At 40.8% G+C, this 26,037-nt stretch overlaps 1 protein-coding gene across 3 annotated transcripts in view; it reads right to left on the bottom strand.

Moving 5' to 3' along the window:
• Nucleotides 1-26,037, bottom strand: part of BEGAIN (brain enriched guanylate kinase associated) — a 124,850-nt gene that overhangs the window by 34,448 nt on the left and 64,365 nt on the right. For all 3 annotated transcript variants that reach the window (XM_075615067.1, XM_075615068.1, XM_075615069.1), the window contains 2 exons: nucleotides 13,069-13,230; nucleotides 11,212-11,278 (listed from right to left, as the gene is read on the bottom strand). In XM_075615067.1, the coding sequence (XP_075471182.1) occupies nucleotides 11,212-11,278; nucleotides 13,069-13,230 (229 nt within the window). The remainder of the gene's footprint in view (nucleotides 1-11,211; nucleotides 11,279-13,068; nucleotides 13,231-26,037) is intronic.

The following is a 26,037-nucleotide window of genomic DNA, read 5'->3' as shown; positions in this document are numbered from 1 at the left end:
GGTAAGTGTGTGTTGCATTGTGTGTGTGGGAGGGGGGTAATTATTGTGGGAGAGGAATTGTATGGGTATCGGGGGAGGGAAAACGAAAAGTGGAGAAAGCGCACAGAGATGCAGTATATACATTTATGAAATCTATGTTAAATAAAACAGTCCCACGATAGGACTGAACAACTAACTAAAAGGTGCAAGTGGGTGACCGGGAGATCCGGAAGTGTAGCCACAGGAGTAGATCTACCAGCTTCGGACCCGTGGAGCTGCGTCAGCTGTGCGTTCCTCTCTCCTACCGATCTCCTCCAGATAGGGGCTCACGTTATAAGAGATTGTGGCGTTCTCCAGTGGACAGCAGCAAGAGATGTGCAGTTCTACCTAAACACATGGGGCAGCGCGAGCACGGATATCCTTACATATTGTTAAGGTTTAAGCCCAGGTGAGCTTAGAATCTATGATTTTGGTGCCTGATGCACTGCGAGATAAAGTGAGTTGCCCAAGCTCAGAAGAGCCAAGTTCCCTGATGCAAACTCAGTGTTGTTGTTTATAGAGCCCGTATCTTTACCTACTAAGCTGCTCCTTCAGTGAGTGTATCGTGACACATATAAGAGACATGGTCAGAGGTATGCAATGGAGACCATTTTTAAGGTTAAATTAAAATTAGGCTTTATTGCGCCTGTCCCTTTAACACAGCAAAAAGAAAACCTACTCCACTTTGGAGAATATCTACACATGTAGTCCAGCCCTCTCTAACTGGGTGGTTAGCTAAGCTAATTACGAGCCCCAAATATATATACATTTATACAGATATACAATAGTCCCATAAGAAAATCTTATCTGTTTCTTGCAGCTGTAGGGGAAGGCGTCTCTGCTCTTCTGGGTCAGCACCCTTGTGTGCTAACGCAATGTCTGTCCAGATATACAGCTCCCCTTTGTCTTGCTGTCAGCCTGCAGTCTCTTTGCAGCTCAACCAACAGGCCAGGTTTTAAGGTTGTTTCCTGGGTAAGCCCCAATTGTGAGACTCAGGAATCCCCTTCCTGTCTCAGAGCAGGCTGTTTCTGAGAGAGCTCTAATCAGCCAGGTGGAGTTGGTTAATTGCTGGTATGCAATTAACCAGCACACTGCTGGATTATAGGCAAGTTTCTTAACAGGGATAAATCCCTGTTACAACACAATATCGATACTTTGGTAAATGTGGTTCCTGTTCAGGCTATGCTGTGCGGAAGCCTAACTGCAGAGGGTCTAATAGGTTATTGAAGTTGTATGCGTAAAGAAAAACTATTCCAGAAGTTTAGAGGCAAAAGAGAGGAAGGGTGATAGAAGAGAATGTACGATCAAGCGTGTTATTCTTGAGAATAGGTCAGACAATCGCATGCTTCAATAGGCAATCCAAGCGCAGTATTTTTTTTTTATATAGATCAGATTAAAGCAGGGGGTCTCCAGAGCTGAACCCTGTTCATTTCAACTCTGGGAACCTGCTGCTTCCTGAGATACTTACCTCCGTAGGTGATGCCTCTAGCAGCTCTGGCTGGACTTGCTGGGGTTCATGTTATGGCGGCTTCAAAGCTCTCACGCCCTATGGGCCAATAGGAAGCTGTGACATCCCATTTGTGGGGCGGGGTGACCAGGACCTTTAAACAGAAGGGCGATACGGGCACACTCTTTGGAGCTAAGGATCTCTGGAAGCTGGGGTACCCCGGAGCAGAAATTAATGGGGTTCAGCTCCGGAGACCCCTGCTTCACTCCTTTTTAAAAATATTTTTTGAAAGCAGCGCTTGGACTGCTCCTTTAAAAAGAGATGGAAAAGTGGCAGAGATGAGTTAAAGATATAAGTGAGTATGTGGACAACAGTAGAAGTAGGGTTGCCAGGTGTCAAGTATTGAACGGGACTGTCCTGTATTTGGACACTCTATCCAGTAAATAATTAGAGGTAATACTGGACATGTATTTGTATACCGGTATTACCTCTCTGCAAATAGTGACCTGACAGGCTTGGAGGGCCGCAGGATTCAAGTGAGCAGGGCTCTTGCTAGGGGGCTGGGCAGCTTCCTCCTGATTGGCTGCATTACCCAGCAGCGAGGAGCAGGCAAGGATTGTTTGGGTCACAAGCAGGGTTCGTTAGCAGGCAGTAAGCAGGATCATCGTGGTCACAAGCAGGGTTCAATGGCAGGCAGCAAGCAGGATTGTCAAGGTCACGCATTGTTTGTGGCAGGCAGCAAGCAGGATCGCCGTGGTCACAGGTATGGTCAGCAACAACAAGGCAGGAGCAGGGCAGGGGAGCAGGAACAGGACTGGGACTTTCTAGCAGGAAACAGACTGGGGCAATCTAGTCCAATAGCAACGGCCATTATTACGGAACAGATACAGAACCAAGCTCAAGCATAAGTCAGGGAACATAACACAAAGCAAAGGCAAGGTAGGAACAGGAAACAGGAAACTATAAGGTCAGAGGACAGGAGCAACAAGGAGACAGACAGAGGAACCCCGGAGCAGACCGACAACAGCAGCACACTCAGTGGACACATAAAGGAACTGTGGCTGGGACCAGGATGTCTAGGAAGACTGACACTTGTGGTAGAGGGAAGGAGCAGAGCAAGTTGCAGAGGGAAGCCGACGAAGGAAGCCAAAGGGGGAGGGAGATTCCTTCTGCAGCTGGAGGAAGCATACCAGTCTAGTGAGAATAGACAGATCTTATGGAATAGACAGATCCCAAATTGTATCAATTCTTGAAAAATACTACCTATTAACCTGAAATGTGTAAAACAAATAGAACGGGAAAGATGACTGACAAACGTTACAAGGAGGTGATTTTCTTATATTTGTGCCCTATTTGGAACAATTTGTCGGCTGTCTTTTAGTTTCATGTAAATGTTGTGGAAGTTTGCTTCAGGGCATGTAGCGAGTCATGCATATGAGTCTCAACATCAACGTGATTCTGCTTCTCGAATGAAATAGTAAGAATCTTAAAGCACACTAACAATGTAATATGGCAATTGTAATCTTCGCTGCCACTGTCAGTCCGTGTGTTGAAATGTCAACCCTCCCCCCCCCCTCCCGCAGGCCAAAACATATTGAAATTCAATGGGGGGTTGGGGGGGGCAAAAAATAATAATGGATTGTGTCATGATAATGTCATGAGATATGATGTATTTCAATCCATCTGGTGCATCAGGTGTTAATGTGATTGGAGCTTTATTTTAAAATAACATCTGTTGGGGTTGAACATGTCAGTACTTTTTCCAGTTTTGTGCTTGGCTTTCCAGTTTTGTGCTTGTGTTGGTAAATCAGCTGATTTATGACAGGGGGTGGGTTTATGTGTTTTACATGGGAAGAAAGAATACAAAGACTGGAAAAAGATTATGAAAATCAGATGCCTACAGAGGTGTATCTGGGACCAGATATGGGATATCTCATCGTCTCTTATCAGTGACCTCTCTGGGGAAAATCTATGGCATTTGGTAATGTATAGGTTTTTCTGTCTGTTTATCCTTTTTATTTTAAGAAGCTGTTCTGCATTTAATTGTTACTGTATGTTTCCTATAATCTTTTTTCTGTAACCTAAGCTCTGTATTTTTATGTAAATTAAAACATTTAATAAGTAATGCTATGGACTCTGAATGAATAGTTGCACACTCTGGAGAGAGTATTTACGTTTTTGGACACATTTTTCTACAACTGATTTGTGTGTGTTAAAGTGCATCGTTTTTCTATAATAAACAGGGACCTCGGGCCCTTGCAAATATTAATTTGACATCTCATATTTGCATATCCCAGGTGGTGGCAGTGAATAGATATGATTTGCAATCAGGGTTGTGTGCTGTTCGTGACGGTGGTATATTGTGACGGATTTAGGAGAAATATAACTCGTTTGAGGGACCTTTGCGGAAGAGTGGGACAGCTTGCAGGTTGTGTATTAATCCTCGTCCTGTAGAGGAGATAATGTCCATTTGAGGGACCTCTGCGGAAGTGAAAAGTGGGAGCGCTTGTGAGCGGAGTATTAACCCTTGTCCCATATGCAGGTCGCACGCTTGCAGGGTGCCGTACGTGACAGATTGAATGATTTTTATCAGTGAATAACTATTGATGTCTAGGACAGGAGGGCTTAACTCCAGTCTCAAGAACCCCCAACAGGTCAGGTTTTAAGGAAACTGATTGAGCCACCTGTGCTGAAGCAGGGATATCCTTAAAACCTGACCTGGTAGGGGGAGGGAGGTCTTGGGCCCTGGAGTTCTGAACCCCTGTTCTAGGAGACTGTAAAAAAAAAATCCGTGTGACTTTCATATCTGCAAGTGAGTCCTCTGAGCCTATTCTAAATTTACTCTTGTTTTTTGTTCATCTGGAAAGATGTCGACTGCCCTTTTACTCCCCACACCGCTCTGCTTCCGTTGTTGATGGGTTCTGCGCTATTTTTTTGCACTCTCCTCTCTCAGTGGAATATATTTCTGAGTTTTCCCTATGTGCAGTCCCTGTTGTTTAAAATAAGATGTTTAATGGACCCAGTCCCCAAACTTAGGCCACCCTGCTTTGTGAACAGAATAAACAGCGTTGCACCACCCAAGGGAAAACAATAGACTTTTTTCTTTGGGGCAAAGGACTAGTTTTAAAATATTGGACTCCTCCCCCCCCCCAGGTGTCTCTCTTCAACACAATATGTATGTATGTATGTATGGCAGATCTTGCAACTTGGTGATCATTCAGAGACTGCAGCAAGCCTATTTCATTGGCTGTCACTGATCAATCAAACATCCCCTGATGAAGTCGCCCTTGTGTGACGAAATACGTAGGGTTGGTGACGTCATCGCGTTCTGGGTGTGTGTACACGGAGTCCTGGGCGCCCCTGCGATCCAGCTGGCTGCATTTTAAAGTGCTGGCAACTGTTCCATGCTAAAGCAGAGGACGTGGAGGCACTGAATTACTCAGTTTTTTGGCGCCAACTCATGACAGGAGTTGGTGGTGGCTACAAGCTGTGCAGATGTACCCTGCCTACCTGGGACCCCCCTCACCCTTGCAGATGACTACACATAGAGATTTCTCTCCCACGTATGGTTGCTTTTTTTAATCCTGTAAGTGCATTTCCTTTGGGCTGCAGTTTTTTAAATAAATGTACTTTATTGTTTAAACAGTTACGTGCTATAGAGCTTGCTCTTCTGTTTGTTTTTTGTTCATATATGTATGTATATATATATGTATGTATATATCTATTTATATAGCACCATCCAGGTACATAAGGCTTTACAATACACGTGACATATTATAACACGTAATGGGAATAAGCGCTACAGACATAAAATAATAGGAAAAGGAATCCCTGTCCCGAACAGCTTACAATCTAAGTGGTAAGTGTCCTTATCACTGCCACTTTGTTAGCACCTCAAATGTACAGCTTCTATTTACATAGTTTCCTCCTTACTGTATATGCATTTTCATTTTTCCCCATCTGTATTTATTATTGTTAATATTTGTACACATGAAGTGTAAATGTTTCTACTAATTATCCTTTCCCCCTTCCATAACTGTGCTCTATTTCCTATTTCTACTCATGTTCTCACATGACTGCAGATGTTCAGAGGCAATTTTATCTGAACAGATCTCGATGAGTTTTGTGGCTTGCCATAAAAAGAATAACCACAATTATTAAAGTATATAAAATAAGAGGTTCCGCGTTCAATGGGTTCCACCCCCTCTCCCCCAGCACTGAATGGGGTTTAAATGAAGGCTGCTTTAAGATTGTGTACTCATCAAACAAGTCCTCAGCATTAATAATCTTTCATTTGAAGATTAAGGAAACTGCGCTGGGCACCTAATGCCATATACAGTATATGCATAAATAATGCCAGTGTGCGCTATGAATATGCATTTACAAACACCGTAAAACTATCATATTCGGAGTAGAAAACACTGGAAGTACACACACATTCTACCTCTTTAATAATAATATCACTACAGCAAATAAAATATTCATATGTTAAAGCTGCAGACCAAGCGATATCCTATGTTGTGTGTGTTTTTAATCAGTTCTGTACTATGAGAAAATACTTTCCTTTTAAAAACTTTTCTGGATGACATTTTAATGTATTATAATGTAACAAGCCTCTTTTGTTTCTATAGCAACCATTTACAACGTCACACTGACTGCAGAATACTCCTCTGCAGTCATTTAGTGAACCCCTCAAGCCGAATCTTCGCCGATCGATCGCAGGAGAACGGATCGATCGGCAACTTAGCTAATTACTTATCATTGTGTGGATTGTATTGATGCGCATATTAAAGGGATTTTTTTTTAAAGGGCAACTTGCACTGCTGCTTTAATTATAGTGCCCTCAATTGTTCCAACCTCCGCTTAGTTCAGATACAAAGTTATCTGCACTTCCATAAATCATTCAATTTCTAAAGTATCTAATTTCGGTGACATTCCATTTTTTTCTTCTTCCAGGTTTCGATTTCCAGATGAGTTATTCTTTCCTTGTGGCACTGCGCTTTCCGAGAGAAAGCAGTTCCCTTTCAAACGTTTGTCATCTAGAATACACTGTTCATTTAAATGGTCATATTTTCATACAGTAATCTGTGTGTTGGTGATTTGCTTTTTAAAGTCTCTACAAGCTCCCTGCCTTGTTGTGACAGTGCTTGTCTGTGCACAGCTGTGCCACCCTTATAAGGAAAAAGAAAAGAACTATCATCTAATTAAGCTCTGTGGACGTCCTTCCTATTTCTTTATTCATGCCTTGGTTCTCCAACCTTATTATGGAGAGTGTTCTGCGCAGAACTTCACACAGTGCCTAGTTACCGTCTCCAGAGGGTGAATGCAGAGGGAGCTTGTTCTTTGTACACTTGTAAAATGTTGCTTGATTGCTTTTCAATCTTTCATGAAACCCATCTGTGTTCTGTACCAAAATGAAAAGTAACACCTGCTACACACTGCACACAATATTTGCTAAATATATATTGAGGTGCACAGAGTGGTAGAAAAAGGAGTGGTTTTCTGATATTGCCTTTTCAGCCCTGAGTGTCGGTAAAGGGGGTGGTAAAACAGGTGAAGAAGAGGAGAGAAGCCAGGCGTGCATTACAAAATCTTATCAGGAGGGGAGAATATACAAGGGGTGCTCATCTCCAGTCCTCAAGCTCCCAACAGGTCAGGTTTTCAGGATATCCCTTCTCAACACAGGTGGCTCAATCAGTCCCTGCTTCAATACAGGTGATTGAGCCACCTGTGCTGAAGCTGGGATATCCTGAAAACCTAACCTGTTGGGAGTGGGGGCTTTGAATAGAGTTGGAATATATAACAGTCAACTCTAACTGTTTGTCTGCATGTTTACCTCCACTATCCTCGAAATCAGGGGTGTGCAAACGGTGGCGCGTGAGATTTTTTTTGGGGGGGTCCACGTTGGTTACAGAGGCCCCAAAGCATTTAAACTAAATGCCGGGGGACCATGCATGGCCTCTGACTTCTCCTACCTTGTCTTGGTGACACGTCGCCATGGTAACCCGGTGTCAAATGACGCTACGGAGTGACGTGACACCACAGTGCCATGCCATTAGACCATTAGATGCCGGAACTGAGCAGGAGGGGGGGGGGGGGAGTGTGGGAGCAGAGCAGACAGGGGGACACCTTTGCGCACCCCTGCGCTAAATGATGCTTGGTTAGAGAGCAGTATTTAACATGAAAATTATATCATATGGAGCAGGTGAGACATTCTTACTCTTCTGCCTCTATTCAATATGCTGTAGAGCTGTTTTTTCTTCTTGCTCAAACATATAAGCTCCTCTAATTTTAATTGGGCTGAAATGTATCTGAAGAACGGCATTTAGCTAAGAGAATTGCATGTATTAGTCCAGATCTGTAGACGCTAACAGCTGCGGTGTATAGTAATCCTCAGCAACACTACACTTTAGAGCAGGGGTGGCTAGCGCTGGTCCTCAAGAGCTACTAACAGGTCCCTGCTTCAGCACAGGTGGCTCAGCCGAAGACTTGCTTTAGAGAATGTTCATTCCCACTTTGGTACAGGGACAATGTGGCACAGTTGACTGCTACAGTATAACATGCTGATGCTATTCGATCACCTCAATGGAAACACAGCCTAGTCTGAAATAAATATCAGTCTCTGGATCCGTTTTGGTTTGGCGTCGCCCACAAAAGTTTCATCCTCAATGCCCCTGCCAGAAAAATGTCTGTTTCATCTTATTTTAATACCTGGGCCCAGATCCACAAAACGGTGCTAAGCGCTAGCACACCTATTAATCCCATTCATATGTTATTTGTAATATACGGTATATTGCAACAGTAGAGGAATATTCACAATTCTTGTTCCTTAAAAGGAGCGATATTCTACATGTGTGTTTTTTAAATAAATCAGTCTTGTAGTATTAGGTAATACTTACTACCTTTTTTTTTTTTTTAATTCAACTCTTAATGCCATTTTTAATAAGGTTTTTGCTATACTGAGCACCCTCTGATTTCTTTAGCACAATTCCCCAGCAGTGCAAGATCTTTGCAACACTTTCTTGTTTGTGATCATTTGTTGCCAATGTTCCCAGCAGTTTGAGCTGCAAACTGTAACAATACATAATATTACAGTAGTAACGTAAGAATACATTGAGTTGCTGAGTTACACTGACTGAAAGATTGATTTGAAACTGAAAGGCAGCCATTTAGTGAACCCTGGGAAGCAGGATTTTGCTGATGGATCACGGGAGAACTAATCAATCGGCAGATTAGGTCATTAGTTTTCAATAAAGATCATCAAATGCTGCATACATTAAAACAAAAAAAAAGATATTTTTTAAGTTACTTGGATTGCCTTTTTAAACCTGAAGATTGTTTTCTGCATAGGCTGAGGACCGGACCGAAATTTTCAGTAGCAAAGTCTTCTTAATTTCTCCCTACAGTTGGCTAAGTAAATAAATGTGTCAAATAGCATTGATGCAGTGCATGAACATTCAATCTGTTTTATATACTTGCACCACAGGTAGCACTGTTTTCTTAGCACAACACTGCACATCAAACATCACAGCAATATACGAAGCAATTATTGGAGGATATGTCTGTTACAAACACCATGTATCTCTAAGCGCAGGGGACATATTACCGAAGTCTGTGCTAACATGAGCATAGAAAAATTAAGCTTCTGGATATTGAATACTGTACTGTATGACAATAAGCAGTGAGGTTCACTTCTGGAATCACAATCACCCCCCCCCCCCTCCGGGTATTGATAGGAAGACATTAGAATCAACCTATTTAGTACCAAAGGGACAATACTCTGCACTGCAAGCTTCTCTGTCACTGGTACCGTGGCAAGGCCTCTCCAGATTATTTGGGACCCATTAACCATTTCACTACAGTATATTGCGCTTCGCATTGACCCAACAACTCCTCCGTCCAGGGCATGATTGACCAGTAATGTTTGCACTAATGTACATAATTAGGTAGGCAGTACAGGGAGAAGTTATTCAAAAGCTAAATTAGCCCTCATCTAATGAGGCAATCTTCCCAAGCTTGAGGAGGTGAGAAACAAATGGTGTGTTTTTGACCGATTTTGTATTTCGCGTTTAACGGACGGACTAGAATAGCAGTGACCTGCCAAACGTGCGACTGACACATTTTTGCATACTACACGGATTTGCCGAGCCGAAATGAAATTGCTTTAAAAAAAAACGAATTCGTTTTTGAACAAAGGAGGAAAGGCTTTTTAGAATATGGCGAGATGCAAATCAATGCGAAAAGGGATGCGTCCACTCGGATATGCACTTAACACAGGTACTAGAATAGGCTTAGGCCGCACGTATAGTGCCCGCGACAGGCGACGGGACGGGTAACGTCACCCGTCGCTGCTAGCGAAAGTTATATTTCGCTTTGCAGCTGCGTCGCAGGCCTACTCATATTTTCTTGGTTCAGGGGCTGTCACATGAGGCGACAGCCCTTGAAAAATCAAATATTGCCGGCTTCCAAAATCCGCTCCGTCGCCGTCGCGCTTACTATAAGCGCACGGCGGCGGCGGCAATACATTTGTTTTTGGTTGACGTCACGTCCCCGCCGCCGGTCACGGGCACTATACGCACGACCTTAATAGGGCAAAGCAGCTCAGGGCTGTAAAATGAGGCAGAGTTTTTGCTGCAGACATTTTCAGCTTGTGCCCCTTTTTTCCGCTGTCGTCACACTGCAATCTTTCAAGTTCAGCCAGTCTGAGTTATTGCAGGGGGCTCAACTCCAGTCCTCAAGCCCCCCCAACTTTTCAGGTTTTCAGTATATACCAGCTTCAGCACAGGAAGCTCAATCAGAGGCTCAGTCAAAGACTGAGCCTCCGATTGAGTCCCCTGTGCTGAGGTAGGGACTGACTGAACCACCTGTGCTGAAGCAGGGATATCTTGAAAACCTGACCTGTCGGGGTGGGCTTGAGGATTGGAGTTGAGCACCCCTGGGTTATTGTATGTTCACCTCTACGTGAGAGCACAGACTCAGAAAGTTAATGGCTAGAAACCTTTCTCACTTTGTGGTCAGAAATAAAATCACAGCAATAATCCTTTAGAAAAGTGTGATTTTTCCCTTTGTTATTCCTTCTCCTTAAATACTGTAGTACAAAAAAAAGGTAACAATACTAATAAACAATGACTTGAAACCCGCTCCAACGTTGAAAGAATCTCGACAGAAATCTGCTGGAATCCGTAAATTTGCATTTATCGCCCAAAATAAAAAGAAACATATCCAAGCTCCAATTCTGCTAGAAATCAGTGCTGCAAAATGATGACAAGTATTACATTTGTCCACATAAAACTGTATAAATCTGAGCCTGTTGCATCTTGTTACAGCAATCCAACATTTCTGCGAAATGAAAAGAATTTTTAACCATGACATTCCAAAAGGAATTAAACTCAAAATCTCCTTTCCTTGTTGGCTTGATTCCTAAAGGCAGAAATAGATTGATCTTTCATCCTTTTCTTGATCTCTGACTTATTATTTTTTTTTTAAATGAACCGTGCTAACAGGATTTTCTGTCGAGAGATTCAGCCCAGGAAGAGCACATTTCAATTGAGCGGTTTGCTTTGATACTTTCATTATCAAAAGCCTAGGCTTGACTTTCGTCAAACAAAACAGGGAAAAATCATTTTTTCTCCAAAGCGATATGAAGCGAGACGCCAAGTTTCAGTTCAACATGTACATTCTTTTAACCCCTTAATGCACCTCCCGACCGTTAATAAACTGTAAAAATGTTTCAAATAAAAACTCACCATTCTATGTAACTTCTCTTCAAGCTCCTGGTTTATTCTTTGCAAAGACATGTAATTGGTTTGTATCCTAAAAAAATATATATCATGAAATGTGGTTATATTTGACTGTTCTTATACATAGTTATCATCAGGTATACTCATTTATTTTCCATTTTATAGTCCTGTAATTTCCTGTTCAAAAAAAATAATAAAGCCCATGACATGTTTTATATCATAGTCTAATAATATGTTTAATTTATCATTGCCTGTCAAATAAGGAAGGTAGGGACAAAAGAGCCAATTTAAACTGAATCTAGTTTATTTATGTACATTATATGACATGTTTGTGAATGGCCATAGGTTTAAAAAATAAAAAAAATAACACTTAACAGGGTTTTGACAGTGATGCCTTCCCTAATCTTCATGATGTTAAAGGGCAATTAATCATAGCTGTTGTTTTAAACCTGTATAACTCTGTAAAGATTTGGCAGGCATCATTAAAATTCAGCCTTTACAAATACTAAAATAAGTCCTTCTTTGATTCAGGAGTCGGTGACATTGGGGGGCACAGCACACAGCTGTGAGGTTTGTGGGTGTGTTATGTTGGCTACAGCTGTACTGCAACCAATTGAATAAAATATGTGTATTCTATTATTCTTATCTGAGTGCAAAGCCACACATTTTTTAATGAAAATTGGCACACAGCCCTCTATCTACCAAGCTTTTCTGGTTACATAAAGACTATAAAAACGCCATTTTCATTGATTGCTCTGTTAACTTTGCTACTGCCTGTGGCTTTTTAAAATCAAAAGGTTCCTGTACCAATATGGTCTTCCTGATAACAAGTATTAATAATAATAGAATATTGCTGTCACGCGTATATAACCCCCACATGGGGATCAAGATACTTCAAATAGCATATTTTTTTGTATATTAATGAGGGAGAGAGATTTCAGGTCTACCTTAGACTCAGCAACTAATATGTGAGCGGGTATTTGATAGAATCGACATTCCTGCCTATCTGTATCTCTGAGTAATGGAACAATAAGCAGAACAATTAATTAGTCCATTTTCAGAGTGCATAAAAAATATATATATTTACCAAGAGGAAAATACAGAGTGGTTCTGTACAATTGATACATTTAGTGACTAACTTGTGTTCATGGACTAACAGCTGTGAAACTGGAGGCAAAGGAGTCAAGGGTGACCAAATGAATGCTGTCATTATGATATATATTTACACATTTCATAAACTATCTATTGTGCTCTTTATGTCAATTAGAAGAGGAAAAGGTGGTTTGTATGTTAACTGCTTCGGTCCTGGAAGGGCATGAAAGCATTGCACAATAAAACACTGCATCCTCCAGAGACGAAGGTGGTAGGGCTGTGGGACACTGGCATATTTTTATTGCCCTTCATAACGTAGAGTTAGTTACCTTTTACTTTCAATGCCACTCAGGGCTTTGTGCTGGAAGAAGGCACCAAAGTGAAAGCAGATAGACAGGAGAGCTGCATTCTCAACTAACAACCTGATTGAGTTCCATTGTCAATTTAGAGATGGTCTGCAACCCATTCTTATAGAAAAAACCCAACCTGTTTGCTTCTACCTTTAAGGCTGATGCCATGGTCAATGACTATGCCACTGATTGAGCCACCTGTGCTAAGGCAGGGATATCCTTAAAACTTGACCTGTTGGTGGTCCTTGAGTTGGCCACCCCTGCTCTAGTACCTTGCATTCAGATGCCCTATATTCCAACTTTCTAAAGCAAACACGGTGGCAACTTGCTATGGAAAACGTGTCTATTTACAGCCTACAATGTAATACCTTTTATATACAGTGCACACCAATCAATAGTTTGTGATAAAACAGAGCCTAACCTTCTCAGCTTCTCTGTTACTTTGTCCAATTCTTCCTGAGCTCTTCTCAGCTCCGTTTCCAGGTACTGGCGCGTGGAATCAAATTCCGTTTCCAGCATTTCCAGTTTGTGGGTAGTGTAAGAGAGACGCTTCTGCAATTCTTCCTTCTGGTCTTGCAAGCTGCTAAAAGAACAAATATTCCACCAACTGTGATTTATCAGCGATCTGAAGCTTTGTTTATTCAATGCCTATAAAAGGACTGACTCGTTTCTCTACTGGTGCTTTCACAGTCCATGTATTTTCAGATCTCATCTGAGATACAGTACATTCTCTCTTATGTCAATGATCATTAACTATTCATGTCTTGCTTAGCTGTAATTGGCATCATGTGGCATGTTTTTTCACTTTGAGAGTGGCACTACCTAATCTCTATTTTGCAACATCCTGTCATTCGGAAGAAGTACTCTTAACATATCGAAAATCTATTTACAATTATATTTCTTTATTATTGCCATGCAGGTCTCCTCGCACCCTCTTTTCAGTGCACGCAAGTTTAGAAAGTAATTGCCATCAGCGGGCATGTGTGGTCCATAGCAAGAAGATCACACAGAGGAACAGAAGTACTCGCTTATGGATGCATTAAATATTGTGCATAATCCACTCAATACCCCCCCCCCCCTGTTGCACATTTAATCAGTAAGAGTTGTATTGATGATAACGCGATGTGCTAATTATTTTCTTTAACGCTACATTGAAGAGTCATTAATTGATTATCCTTTATTAAAGCCAGATAAGAATCACTGAGCTCAAATGAATGAATATAGAAGTACAATTTTGTTGATGCTTCCGAGTAGGGTGATGATTGCAATATCTTGATATAAGTGCTCAGTATCTCAGATGCAAAGGTGACTCAGATTAAATATCCAAGGATCCCCAAATGCACAGTTCAGGGGAAAATGGATACAACCTATAAATGGTGCTTTTGAACTCAACATAGCTAGCAGTACTGAAAGTTGCCCTATCTGTAATACTAATGCCCCTACAAACCATCAGCATCAACATACACTGCTCAAAGAGGTTGACACATGAGTTACCCTACCAAACGTCTTGTCCTTGGCCCCTGGATCTAAAAAATTCCCTTTTTGGAAAGAGCAGTGAAAGAGCTGATAAAAGCAGGGATTGTTTATTGATCTAGCAGTGTCCGGGATAGACATTTTATGGGAACTAATAGTTACCCATGTAGCTAGTTATGTGGTAAATGGTCGCAATAAACTGGCCTTTCTGTGACACACAATTAAAGATGATTTATTTGCAACTGAAAACTGCAATTCCCCAATTTCCTTATGGCTGGCATGCATACAAATTGATTTGGAGATGGGTAGTAGGAGGTCATAATGTTGTCTAAGTGTAAAGCTGTTGTCAGATCATGTATTTGGTATGAAATGCAGTCCTGTGCACCTCCAGAATAAAATGGCACTATAGAACCAGAAAGACAGTATAGAAATATTCTTACTCAACAAATGTGGAAGATGTTGCAAGTTGGTATAGGGAGACCTCCAAAGGCTACTAAATGGGGGACACTAGTGGATTTATCAGGCTTCCTACATCTTCTCAGCAAAGATTGGCTTATTGACATTGAAAGCACTACATGACCAGGGTCCCACATATCTGAATGAGCTGCTAGTTCCCTACACTCCCATTCGCGCACTTCGATCTGCAGATGAAGGACTCCTAACAGTTCCCAGAATTTCCTTGATTTCCTTTGGTGGCCCGAGCTTTTAGCCACGCTGCTCCCTCTCTTTGGAACAAACTGCCTCGTACAGTTCTAGAGACCCCCCCCTCCCCCACTCTCTGGGAATCTATAAAAACAGGTTCAACACCTACCTGTTTACCCAGGAATTTAATGAATGAACCCCAACCTGTCCAGCATTTGATAGCTACAGTACCGTCTCATCCTGTATTGAATCTTTCCTTGTGTTTGGTCTTGTTTATAGCCTTAAATGTTGTCTTCCTTTGCCCTTTTTGTAACTGTGAAGTGCTTTGAGTCCCATTGGGAGAAATGTGCTGTATAAATAAAAAGTTATTATTCTTAGAAAGACAGGTCTCTTTTACTGGTTTACCGGAAATTGAAAACCAAGCTCAATGAATGCTGGTCCTTTTTTTTGTGGAGTGAATGTCAGATAATATCAGTAATAATGTTTCTTGTATTTCACTTTCAAAAACCAATGGCTGAGAACTCGACTAAAATGAACAAGTACACTGTACAGCTATGAGTTGTTCTGGTATGAAAGTAGCCACGTAGGGACAACTTTGGCTTTGATTTTCTCTCTCAATAACTTTCATTTTCTGGATATCACACTAAAGCAGCAATGCCGCCTTCACTGAAATGTAGGTCACATTATAGCAGCAGCTCCCCTACTCTTTACCAGGATGGGAAGCAGTGGTTCCCTAGAGCTGAAACACACTATTTTCAGCTGAGGGGGTACCCAGGTTCCAGAACTACTTACCTCTGAAGGTAGCGCACTCCCGTTCCCTCCAGCAGAAACAAAATTTTACGTGGGCCAATTGGAAGCATGGTGGTTGTAATTTCTACAGACAGAGGGCTTTATAAAGACTAAGGCCCATATTTATCAAGCGCCAGTACAGGTCAGTGCACATGATCTGACATCGACTTGAATGGGAGTTAACGCTGGATCAGGGCACTAACCCATACTGGTAGTTGACGAATCTTGGCCTTTGGGCTTGATTCTGTGAAGTGTGATAGCGCTGACCCAGAAGTCAATGAGGCTTCCCATGTGGTAGCACCGGATCAGCACGAATACACTTTATAGAATAAGACCTTATGGGGCCTAGTCAGTAGCTCGGATAAAATCGCTGTCATATCGATCGGGTTGGCACGTTCCTACCTCATGGGCTGACATTTGTGTTATCACGGTATTCAGAAACATTTCTCGCAAGCCAGATACCGTTTGGTAGGAAAATGCCATACCGATCATAAGCACCCTGGGGCAACTTCAATCTTCACCCACCCCCTCTACCACCAACAAAATGGGCACTGCTATTTAACTCCTTCATTACCTTAGCGGTTAGCAACTAAGTTAATGAAGCTGGCTGTAAATGTATTTGAATGTTTTTTTTAATTAGGATTGAAGTAGGAGGTCCCCGCAGCTGGTATTAATGCGGTGCAGCTCCGGAGACGCCCGGCTTCAATCCAATATAGTAACAATACATTTTCTGCTTCATATGCACATCACAGATCCCATCTCGCTACCCTTCAGGTGACGAGATCAGAATGTGCGAGTTGCAGCCGCGATGTGCATATCAGAGCAACCTCAATAGCTCAATTTGTAAAAAAAATGTGAGTTTGAGCGTTTGGAGCTACCGCTCAGCTTCTCTGAGCGACAGAGCTACCGATCGGGAAGAAGCAGTTTGCAAGCGAGTTTGGCATGTTATCGGAGCTGTCTGGATAGCTACATATGCAAACTCGCTCGGAAAGTGCTCAAAACTGTCAATAAGTCACTTTTCGGAGCTACCTGAAAAGGCCCCTAAGATGGAGAACATGAGGTAGACATGCTATTTATTTTATTTAGAAGTACAAAGAAAATATTAAAAAAATTCTAAAGTCATATATGTGTTAAGGATGGAAACACTTAAATTTTTGGGTTATTTAAAAAAAAAAGGATAGCTTCATAATGCATGGTATAAATCAGAAACGCAATCTATTTTAATATAAATCAGGAATACAATTTGAAGGCTTAATGCCGTTGATTGCATGTAAGGAAGTAGCAATCCACCCCAGGTTTTCAACCGCCTCCTTGCTGCAGGCTGCTTAATTGGACCTTTAAATATCAGCATTTCCCAGCCTCCTTTGCTAGCTACCAAATCAGAATCCACCATCCCTCCTCCTGTTTATCATGTCCTTAGTATAGGCCTCTTAAACCCCGCCCTGCACATTGGTGTGTGGGCTTTTAAATCTCAGGGGAAAAAAAGTGTTCTCAAAGTGTGGTCCCTAGACTAGGGGGGCTCAACTTCAATCCTCAAGAACCTCCCCAAACAGGTCAGGTTTTCAGGATATCCCAGCTTCAGCACAGGTGGCTCAATCTGAGACTGAAGCTGGGACTGATTGAGCCACCTGTGCTGAAGCTGGGATATCCTGAAAACCTGACCTGTTGGGGGGGGGGGAGGGGGCGGGTGTGAAGGCTGGAGTTGAGCACCCCTGCCCTAGACCAGCGGTGCGCAAAGTGGGAGGCTGGGGTCGCGGGATTTTGTTTTGGGGGGGGGGAGGGGGCGCGGACGGTTGCAGAGGTCCCGCGATCTACCCCGAGGCATTTAAATTAAATACCGGGGGATCGCGTGAGGCCTCTGCAACTCACTTATCGGGGTTTAGAAGCGTTGCTGGCAACGCGCCGTCAAATGACGCTGCGGTGTCATGCGGAGTGACGTCACACGTCTGTCTCCATGGCAACGGGGTCACGTGACATCACCCCGCGGCGTCATTTGGCGCTGCCAAACCAGGTAGGGGTGCGAGAGAGCGAGGGGGAGCAGGCAGGGGGGCACAGCGCCAAAAGTTTGCGCTCCCCTGCCCTAGAACCATCTGTGGTTTTAAAGACATTACTGGTGGCCCTTGAAGCCTTTCAAAATTCACTTTCCTGCATTTTCTACTAGTCCTAAAGGTTAATTGTCAGATTCAAGAGCAGTATTTTTAAAATATAGATTACATTATTAGATTAGACCCGTTCTTGAACTGCTGCTTTAATCTATTCTGGCAATTGAGTTCTCTTTCAGTTACCAGATCCCACATCTCACGAGACACATGATTAAAATCCATCTTAATGCTACCAAATCAATTTACCTTAACTAGAATTGATGTTCTGTCTTCAGCGTTTCTTCAAAGTTCAAACCCCTTTTCCCATTATCGATGCAAATTTCAGCAATGTCACAATTTTAGCAAGGCACTAATTAACACCTGGGCTTATTAAATTCACAGGGACGCATACAAATAAGCAATGCTTTGTGTGATATGAAACTTAAATTAGGAAATAACTAATGCATTGTTATCTGTTTTCAATTTAGTTTTTGGTTATTAACATTTTATTAAGAAAGTTGTTTTTAACTTGTTTCTGATTTGAGATACAATGGAGTATATTTTTTGTTGGGGGGAAAAAACCCAAATCTCAACTTCACACTAATTTTAGGTGATGAATTTGCACTCGCCCATAAGAACATGTACATTTTCAGACAAATGTAGTATATTAAATATTGCATCATTCTTACTTGGACAAACCGTCAAACTGCACAAATTCAGAATCCCTTCCCATTACGTAATTTATGTGGAATCACATTTAACAAAAAAAGAAAATATATATATATTTTCATACATAATATTAGGACTCAAATGTTAAATGAGGTAATACTGTACAACTGTGCAGTACATACACCAGGGTGCTGTGAAACAGCACCCAATATTATTCATGTGAATCTCATCTGAACAATCAGCTCCACATAATTTTAAATGAAGTGTTAGCATCCATCACCATAGTTATCATTTTCAGGTTACCCCTTTGACAAGACTTAATCTTAGTCTCAGATGATGCTGTACATATTTTAAATCGGACTAGTTACATGTTCAGGAATGAGAGAGTGTGAGACAGGTGTTCAAACAAACGAATGTCCCATAGGTAAATACAAATCTTATTTTTCTTCTGAGTAAAATGCCTCCTTTCAATTAGATATATAGATCCAATACAATATTGCTTGGAGAATGGTGCCTAGTGTCTCTGTGGGTTGAACAGATATAGCCTTGCTGACACCTACATAAATCTCCTAACTGACACACAATATAGCATGTTGCTGGATAATAAGTAGACACAAAGTAACACTTCAGAGTCCTGTTGAATCCCGGGGGAGGTCCTGGGAAGTGCATCCGTTGAATAAAAGTAACAGGAACAAAAGGTAAAAAACAAAGCACCATCCAATGCACGGAAACAAACATCCACAGGGGTCTACCTCATAAAGCAGACTTTATTAGACATACAAAAAAATGAACCCCCTATAGAAGTGGGGGAAACCACTACGCGTTTCACGCCTGTGTCGCTTCATCATGGTGTGACAAAAGATCAAAAACCTTTTTCAATGTACACGCGTGCATGATGTCAGCCGCTATTACCCAAGGAGTCTCACGTTCCAATTCAATCCTTAGTGGAGCGTGAGTCCCCATAGGCTGAAACTATTTTTAAATCCTACAACTATATTTATAACTCGGATCAAGAACACACTGTGTAAACAGCTGACGCCATTACCATCCTAGGTTTTGGAGGCGCACTCACCACACGGGCACATTACCCTTGGTCCACCCATTCAATATCATTATAACTTTAATCAGACAAGAGTGGACAAAACTACCGTAGGCAAAAAATATATATTACAAAACACAATCCCATAGGAAAGCTACCTGGGTGAAATATGTCTTATAAACTATACTAATGACCGCATTCAAAACAAACTTAATGACAAATCAAGTAATAGGACTAATGAGATTCATGAGGTACAAAATAGAGTAATCCATTTTTTACATATGTAGTGTAAATAGCACATCCCTAGATAAAATTGAGGGTGGAAACAATAACTTTTACATTTAAAATTTCAAATATACCATCATAATACTCTGTTACTCTATCTATCTTGCCATGTCAAAAAATATATACCACTTCATAAAAAATATAGTATATAATGAGAGAGAGAGAGAGAGAGAGAGAGAAAGAGAGAAAGAGAGAGAGAGAGAGAGAGAGAAAGAGAGATTCAAATAATAAAATATGTGATATACACAAAACCATAAAGGAAACATATATTAAAATATTTACAAAAATAATATATTATATTTGGATTTCCATGATGCTCTTTTAAAGATTTAAAACCAGAGACATAACATAAAACACAGACAAAGCTCAGTGCACATCCAGAAAAACTTATATACGGTACAGTGCCTAAATATACATGTATAAATAACTAATAAATAAAATGGTCTTTTAGTTTAACATTTTGGCCAAATTGTTGTAAGCCCTTGAGCCAACTGCACGGCAGACCACGTTTCAAGGGTCCCTACACTAGGGACAGAGTGCTTTTCCTGGTAATGTACAGGTTAATAAAAGCTTCAATCAGACTTGAAACTTTTGCAACTAATATTGACAGATTTATTATAAATCATTCTTCCTGGCAATGCACAGGTTATTAAGAATCTATATTAGTGTAGGGACCCTTGAAACGTGGTCTGCCGTGCAGTTGGCTCAAGGGCTTACTGTACAACAATTTGGCCAAAATGTTAAACTAAAAGACCATTTTATTTATTAGTTATTTATACATGTATATTTAGGCACTGTACCGTATATAAGTTTTTCTGGATGTGCACTGAGCTTTGTCTGTGTTTTATGTTATGTCTCTGGTTTTAAATATATATATATTGCCATGCTCAGTAGCACTCCTCTGTGAAAGTTATATGCTTATATATATGTTGTGGGTATTTTGGGGGTTTAATATGAGCTTGTAGGTGTTCTGTACGCTCTTTTAAAGAATAATAAATAACTAAAAGGCGACTTCACAGAAAAGACACTAATGTCAATGCCTAATTGAACCTTCAAATAGCCCAGATATTAACAAAAATCGTATAGAGGAAATTCCTCCCTAAATAACAATATTGACAAAGGGTAATAACACCCTATCAGGTGTGTAAACAGACACACAATACTCATAGCAGAGAAATTCAAAACATACATCACTAAAGAAAAGATTCTGAGAATGAGTAGAATAAGTAGAGCTCGTGAGGATGAAAAAAACATAATTTAAATAAATGCTATATGTATTGTTTGGAGTTCCAGATTTTACATTTCTAAATAGCAACCCCCAAATTTCAAATATTAGATTCAAAATTATAAACACTAAATTATCAATTCAGTATCCACATACTAATAGCAGTGACAAAATAGTAGCAGCATGTCAACTACTAGGATGGCCAAAAGAAATGTCCTGGAAGGAGAGAGGGAAGCCTAGGGGATCACAAGAAATGACTCAGATCCCAGTCAGTGTTGAGACCAAGTGGGACCTGGGTCCCAAGGTAAAGATCCAATAGGCCTCCCTCTGATCCAACCTCCTCACACGATCACCACCTCTCAGAGGGGGAACATACTCTATTCCATTGAATTTTAAATGTCTAACATCTCCCCTTACACAGTTGGTACAGTGTTTGGGGACAGGATGATTTAAATCTTTTTTGTTTATAAGCCTCACGTGTTCCATTATTTTGAGCTTTAAACACCTAATTGTGCAGCCCACATACTGTTTGCCGCATTCACAGTTGAGTAAATATATAACAAAAGAGGTCATACAATTTATAAAATGATGTATCCTGTATTCCCTATTGGCAACTGTAGAATGAAAGGTCTTAGTTGGTTTAATTAAATTACATATCTTACAATGAGAACAACTGTAAGAACCCCTTGAGGAAAGTACTGGGTTACCTGTTTGAGAGGTGAACAAGCTAGGCAACAAAGAATTAGCTATCATTTTCGTTTCACTAAAAATTACAGTAGGATTTGCCTGCAATTGTGGTCCAAGGATGGGGTCTAGGATCAGGATGTCCCAATGTTTTTTTAACAATACCCCTTATCTGGTCAGCCTGATGGCTAAATTAAGTAAAGAACAATGAACTTTGTGTTGAAGAAGTTTTTTTTAGGCTTCCTAATCAAAAGAGTATTGCGATCCATTTTATTCAGCTCATCCCAAAGTGTCCAGTAAATTATCTGACTTATAGCCCCTGGCCAGAAACCTATTATGAATGTCTGTGGATTGTGTCAGGAAATCCTCATCCCTGGAGCAGTTACGTTTAGCTCTCATGGACTGACCTTTTGGTATTGCCTTAATGAGGCTTCTGGGATGGCAGCTGTCCGCTCTTAGCTAAGTATCCTAGAATTGTCTTTGCAGAAAATATCTGTTTGTATATTTAAAGAAAGATCTATATATAATAATAAAATAGTGCAATTGTTGATGGTGATAAGTGTAAGTGAATTTAAGGTGATATTCATTAGTATTAAGTAGATCAATAAATAATAACAGTGTCATGACATCACCCTCCCAAATGAAAATCAAATCATCAATAAAGCGACGATAAAAAAAATGATAAGATGCATATAGGGGTTCTTATCTCCAAAAACATGGAACGACTCCCACCATCCCATGAACAAGTTAGCATAGGATGGGGCAAAACTGGTACCCATAGCCGTTCCATGTGTTTGGAGATAATAAACCCAACCAAACAAAAAATAGTTGTGTGTTAGAAGAAAATAATGGAATCAAGGATGAAGGTGAACTGTGAAAGTGATAAATCAGATAAATCATGCCTGCGTGAACATTGAAAAATGACCGGTTTTTAACTTTTGTCACACCATGATGAAGCGCCACAGGTGTGAAACGTGTAGTGTGTTTCCCCTACTTCTTTAGGGGATCATTTTTGTGTATGTCCAATAAAGTCTGCTTTATGAGGTAGCCCCCTCTGGATCTTTATTTCCGTGCAATGGATGGTGCTCCCTTTTTTACCTTTTGTTCAAGTTAAATCTTCAGCATTTTCTTTTCTACAGAAATATTTGACAATTAATGATCTCATCCCTAAAAAATATTCCAACGGATTTATCATGAAGTAAAATCTCTTTTGTTAACTTGTGTAGAAGCCATTGCAATTATATTTGTGGCAGGCAGTTTTGTGTTTTAACTCATCCCACCCCCTCGCCTGACCAGCCACTGGGATAACCAATACTGACTCAAGGTATGGAACAAAATAGGGCACAAATTTATTTCAAACAATAAACGTAACAAAACCTGGCTTGTTGGGTCTAGTAACTTTCCAACTAACTGACATGAATTTGAATGGACCTCAGTGTCACTTTGCCAGCTGGAAAAGATGTCCAAAATCCATCAAGCTACAAGGTCACTGGGATACTTCCTGACATCCATTTGCTAGCTTGGAAAATGCATTGCTGCATCTCAGCACTGGAAACCGTGCAAGGCTGCATAGGAAGGTAGTACAGGAATACAAGAGCTCAGCAATGGAGGTTATTGTCTCCCGGGGGCTCGAGTTCGGCACATTGCAGATCGGGTAGGCAGATTGTTGGGAGGGGCTGGGACTGACCGGTGGTCTTGGTACACGTTGGCACCAATGACAAAGTAAGAGAAAGATGGAGGGTCCTAAAAAATTATTTCAGGGATCTAGGCCGAAAGCTTAAGGCAAGGACCCACTATTGGCTGCAACCCTGTAATTGTGTTAGAACTGTCTGTGTGTATCCCGCTAGGTATAAGGAGACCACATGTATAAGTCATGTAACAGAGTTCCCCTCAGTCATATGGGGTAAATGTCAAATGTCAGCTCTGTAGCCCACTGCTGGCTGCAAGCCTGTAAATGTGTTAGAATTGTCTGTGTGTGTCCCACTAAGCATAAGAGAACCACATCATTATGCCGAGTTACATTGTATCAGTTATGTATCGTGTGTGCGCATTGCAATAGTGTTTCACTGTCAACCGCAAGAAAGGAAAAAGGTTTTTAAAAACCAGCAGCCTTGCGCGTAGCATATACGCAGCAAGCTAACTTTGGATAGGAATGTCCCAGCGCTCTGATTTTTGCTACGCATACTGCTAGGGGGTAATTAGACCGGTTATGTTTTCTGTATTAGAAACTTTAATAAGAAGTAATGAATGAAAGTCCCCCTCTTTTTGGTGTATTAATATTATAAGGGTAAGGGGATTTTCATTCAGGCCAGAACAGGAGGTGACACTTGGGGTATAAATACTAGGCTTTAGAATGCATGGCAGGAAATCCCAGTGAGTAAGCAATGTATAATTAGACTCAAGTTTCTAAAGCCACCCTGCTGATTCGGTTCCCCTGTGTCTGGTAGTTCAAAGAAACTGACACAGTCAAGTGTTGAGGGGGGAGGGGGAGAGGTAAATAGTTTTCTCTGACATAAGTCCAGGTGTCAGGGGAAAGGCAGACAACCTGTCACAGGGAAGTGGGCTTGGCTAGGTATGCTAAGCGGCTTAAGGGCGAAGTTCGCACATGCTCGCAGCATACTTTGAAGCCTCTGCCAGGCTCCCTGAAGTATGGGCGAACCTTGCCAATAGGTGGGATGTTTTGTTCCCACACCGCGATTGGTTGCACAGTGTAAAGATAGGACTTGTGAGGTTTTAAAAATCTGTGCAGCCAGTCGGGAGGTAGATTCAACATGCTGTAAAAAGATTCACCTAAGATTCCATCTAAGATCTTTCCTGTAACCAGAGTTAACATCATAACTAAGTAAGTGTATTTTCGTATTATTTTGTAAATTAAGCTGTGTATGTTCATTGTGTGAATAAATTATAATTTATTTTATCTCACGTTTTGCTCAAAGGATCCGGGTATTTTTGTGTTAAAAGCATTGGTCTCCCGTGACAGCCAAATCATTACATTTAATATTCGAGGACTCAATTTCCACAGGTTCAGTACCACAAGATTGGCGTAAAGCAGATGTGATGCCTACATTTAAAAAAGGAGGTAGATCACAACTGGGGAATTACAGATCTGTAAGCCTGACATCAATATTGGGGAAACTACTTGAAAGTTTACTACAGGATAATATTCAGGAATACCTCATGGAAAACAAAATTATTAGTAATAGTCAGTATGGATTTATGAAGGATAGGTTGTGCCAAACTAACCTTATTAGTTCCATTGAGGAGTTATGTAGGAATTTAAACCAGGGTAATGCAGTTGCTGTGGTCTACAGTACTTAGATTTTGCAAAGGCTTTTAATACGGTTCCACACCACAGATTAGTGTACAAAAGAAAGCTATTTGGACTCAGTAAAAATGTTTGCACCTGGATTGAAAACTGGTTGAAGGACAGACAGAGAGTTGTAATAAATGGAACTTTATCAAGTTGGGCTAAAGTTGTTCGTGGAGAACCTCATGGATCCCTCATGGGACCCCTGCTTTTTAACTTGTTTATTAATGACATTGAGCTTGGCATAGAGAGCAAAGTCTCCATCTTTGTTGATGACAATAAATTGTGTAAGGTAGTAGAATCAGAGCAGGGTGTAATTTCTCTTCAGAAGGACTCAGAGAGACTGAAAACTTGGGCAGGTAAATGACAGATTAAGTTTAATACAGATAAACGTAAGGTTATGAATTTGGGAAACAAGAATAAACAGGCAACTTACAAATTAAATGGGGATAAATTGGGGGAATCCTTGATGGAGAAGGATTTAGGAGTGCTTGTAGACAGCAGGCTTAGCAATAGTGCCCAAAGTCATGCAGTAGCTGCAAAGGCAAACAAGATCTTATCTTGCATTAAATGGGCAATACATGAAAGAGAAGTAAACATTATTATTCCCTTCTGTAAAGCATTATTAAGACCACACCTTGAATATGGAGTACAATTTTGGGTACCACTCCATAGAAAAGACATTATGGAATTAGAAAAAGTACAGAGAAGAGCCACCACATTTATAAAGGAATGGAAAATCTAATTTATGAGGAGAATCTAACTAAATTAAATTTGTTTATATTAGAAAAGGTGTCTAAGAGGGGATATAATAACTATATAGAAATATATTCAGGGACAATACACGGAGCTTTCAAAAGAACTATTCATCGCAAGGGTCGTACAAATGACACAGGGTAATCCCTTAAGGTTGGTGGAAAGGAGATTTCCCCAGAAACAAAGGGCAGTTACAATGTGGAATTCATTACCCATGGAGACTGTGATGGCAGCTACAATAGATATGTTCAAAAAAAAGGTTGGACATCATTTTAGAAAGGAAAGGTATACAAGAATATACCAAATAATTAAACATGGGAAGGATGTTGATCCAGGGAATAATCTTATTGACAATATTTGGAGTCAGGAAATAATTTATTTTCCCCCTTATGAGATATCATTGGATGATATGTCACTTGGGGTTTGTGTTTGCCTTCCTC

Source organism: Ascaphus truei, chromosome 9, assembly GCF_040206685.1.
Source record: "Ascaphus truei isolate aAscTru1 chromosome 9, aAscTru1.hap1, whole genome shotgun sequence".
In the NCBI taxonomy this organism is placed as follows: Eukaryota; Metazoa; Chordata; class Amphibia; order Anura; family Ascaphidae; genus Ascaphus; species Ascaphus truei.
The sequence above is the reverse complement of the archived record's forward strand: the minus strand, read 5'-3'. Positions and strand labels throughout refer to the sequence as shown.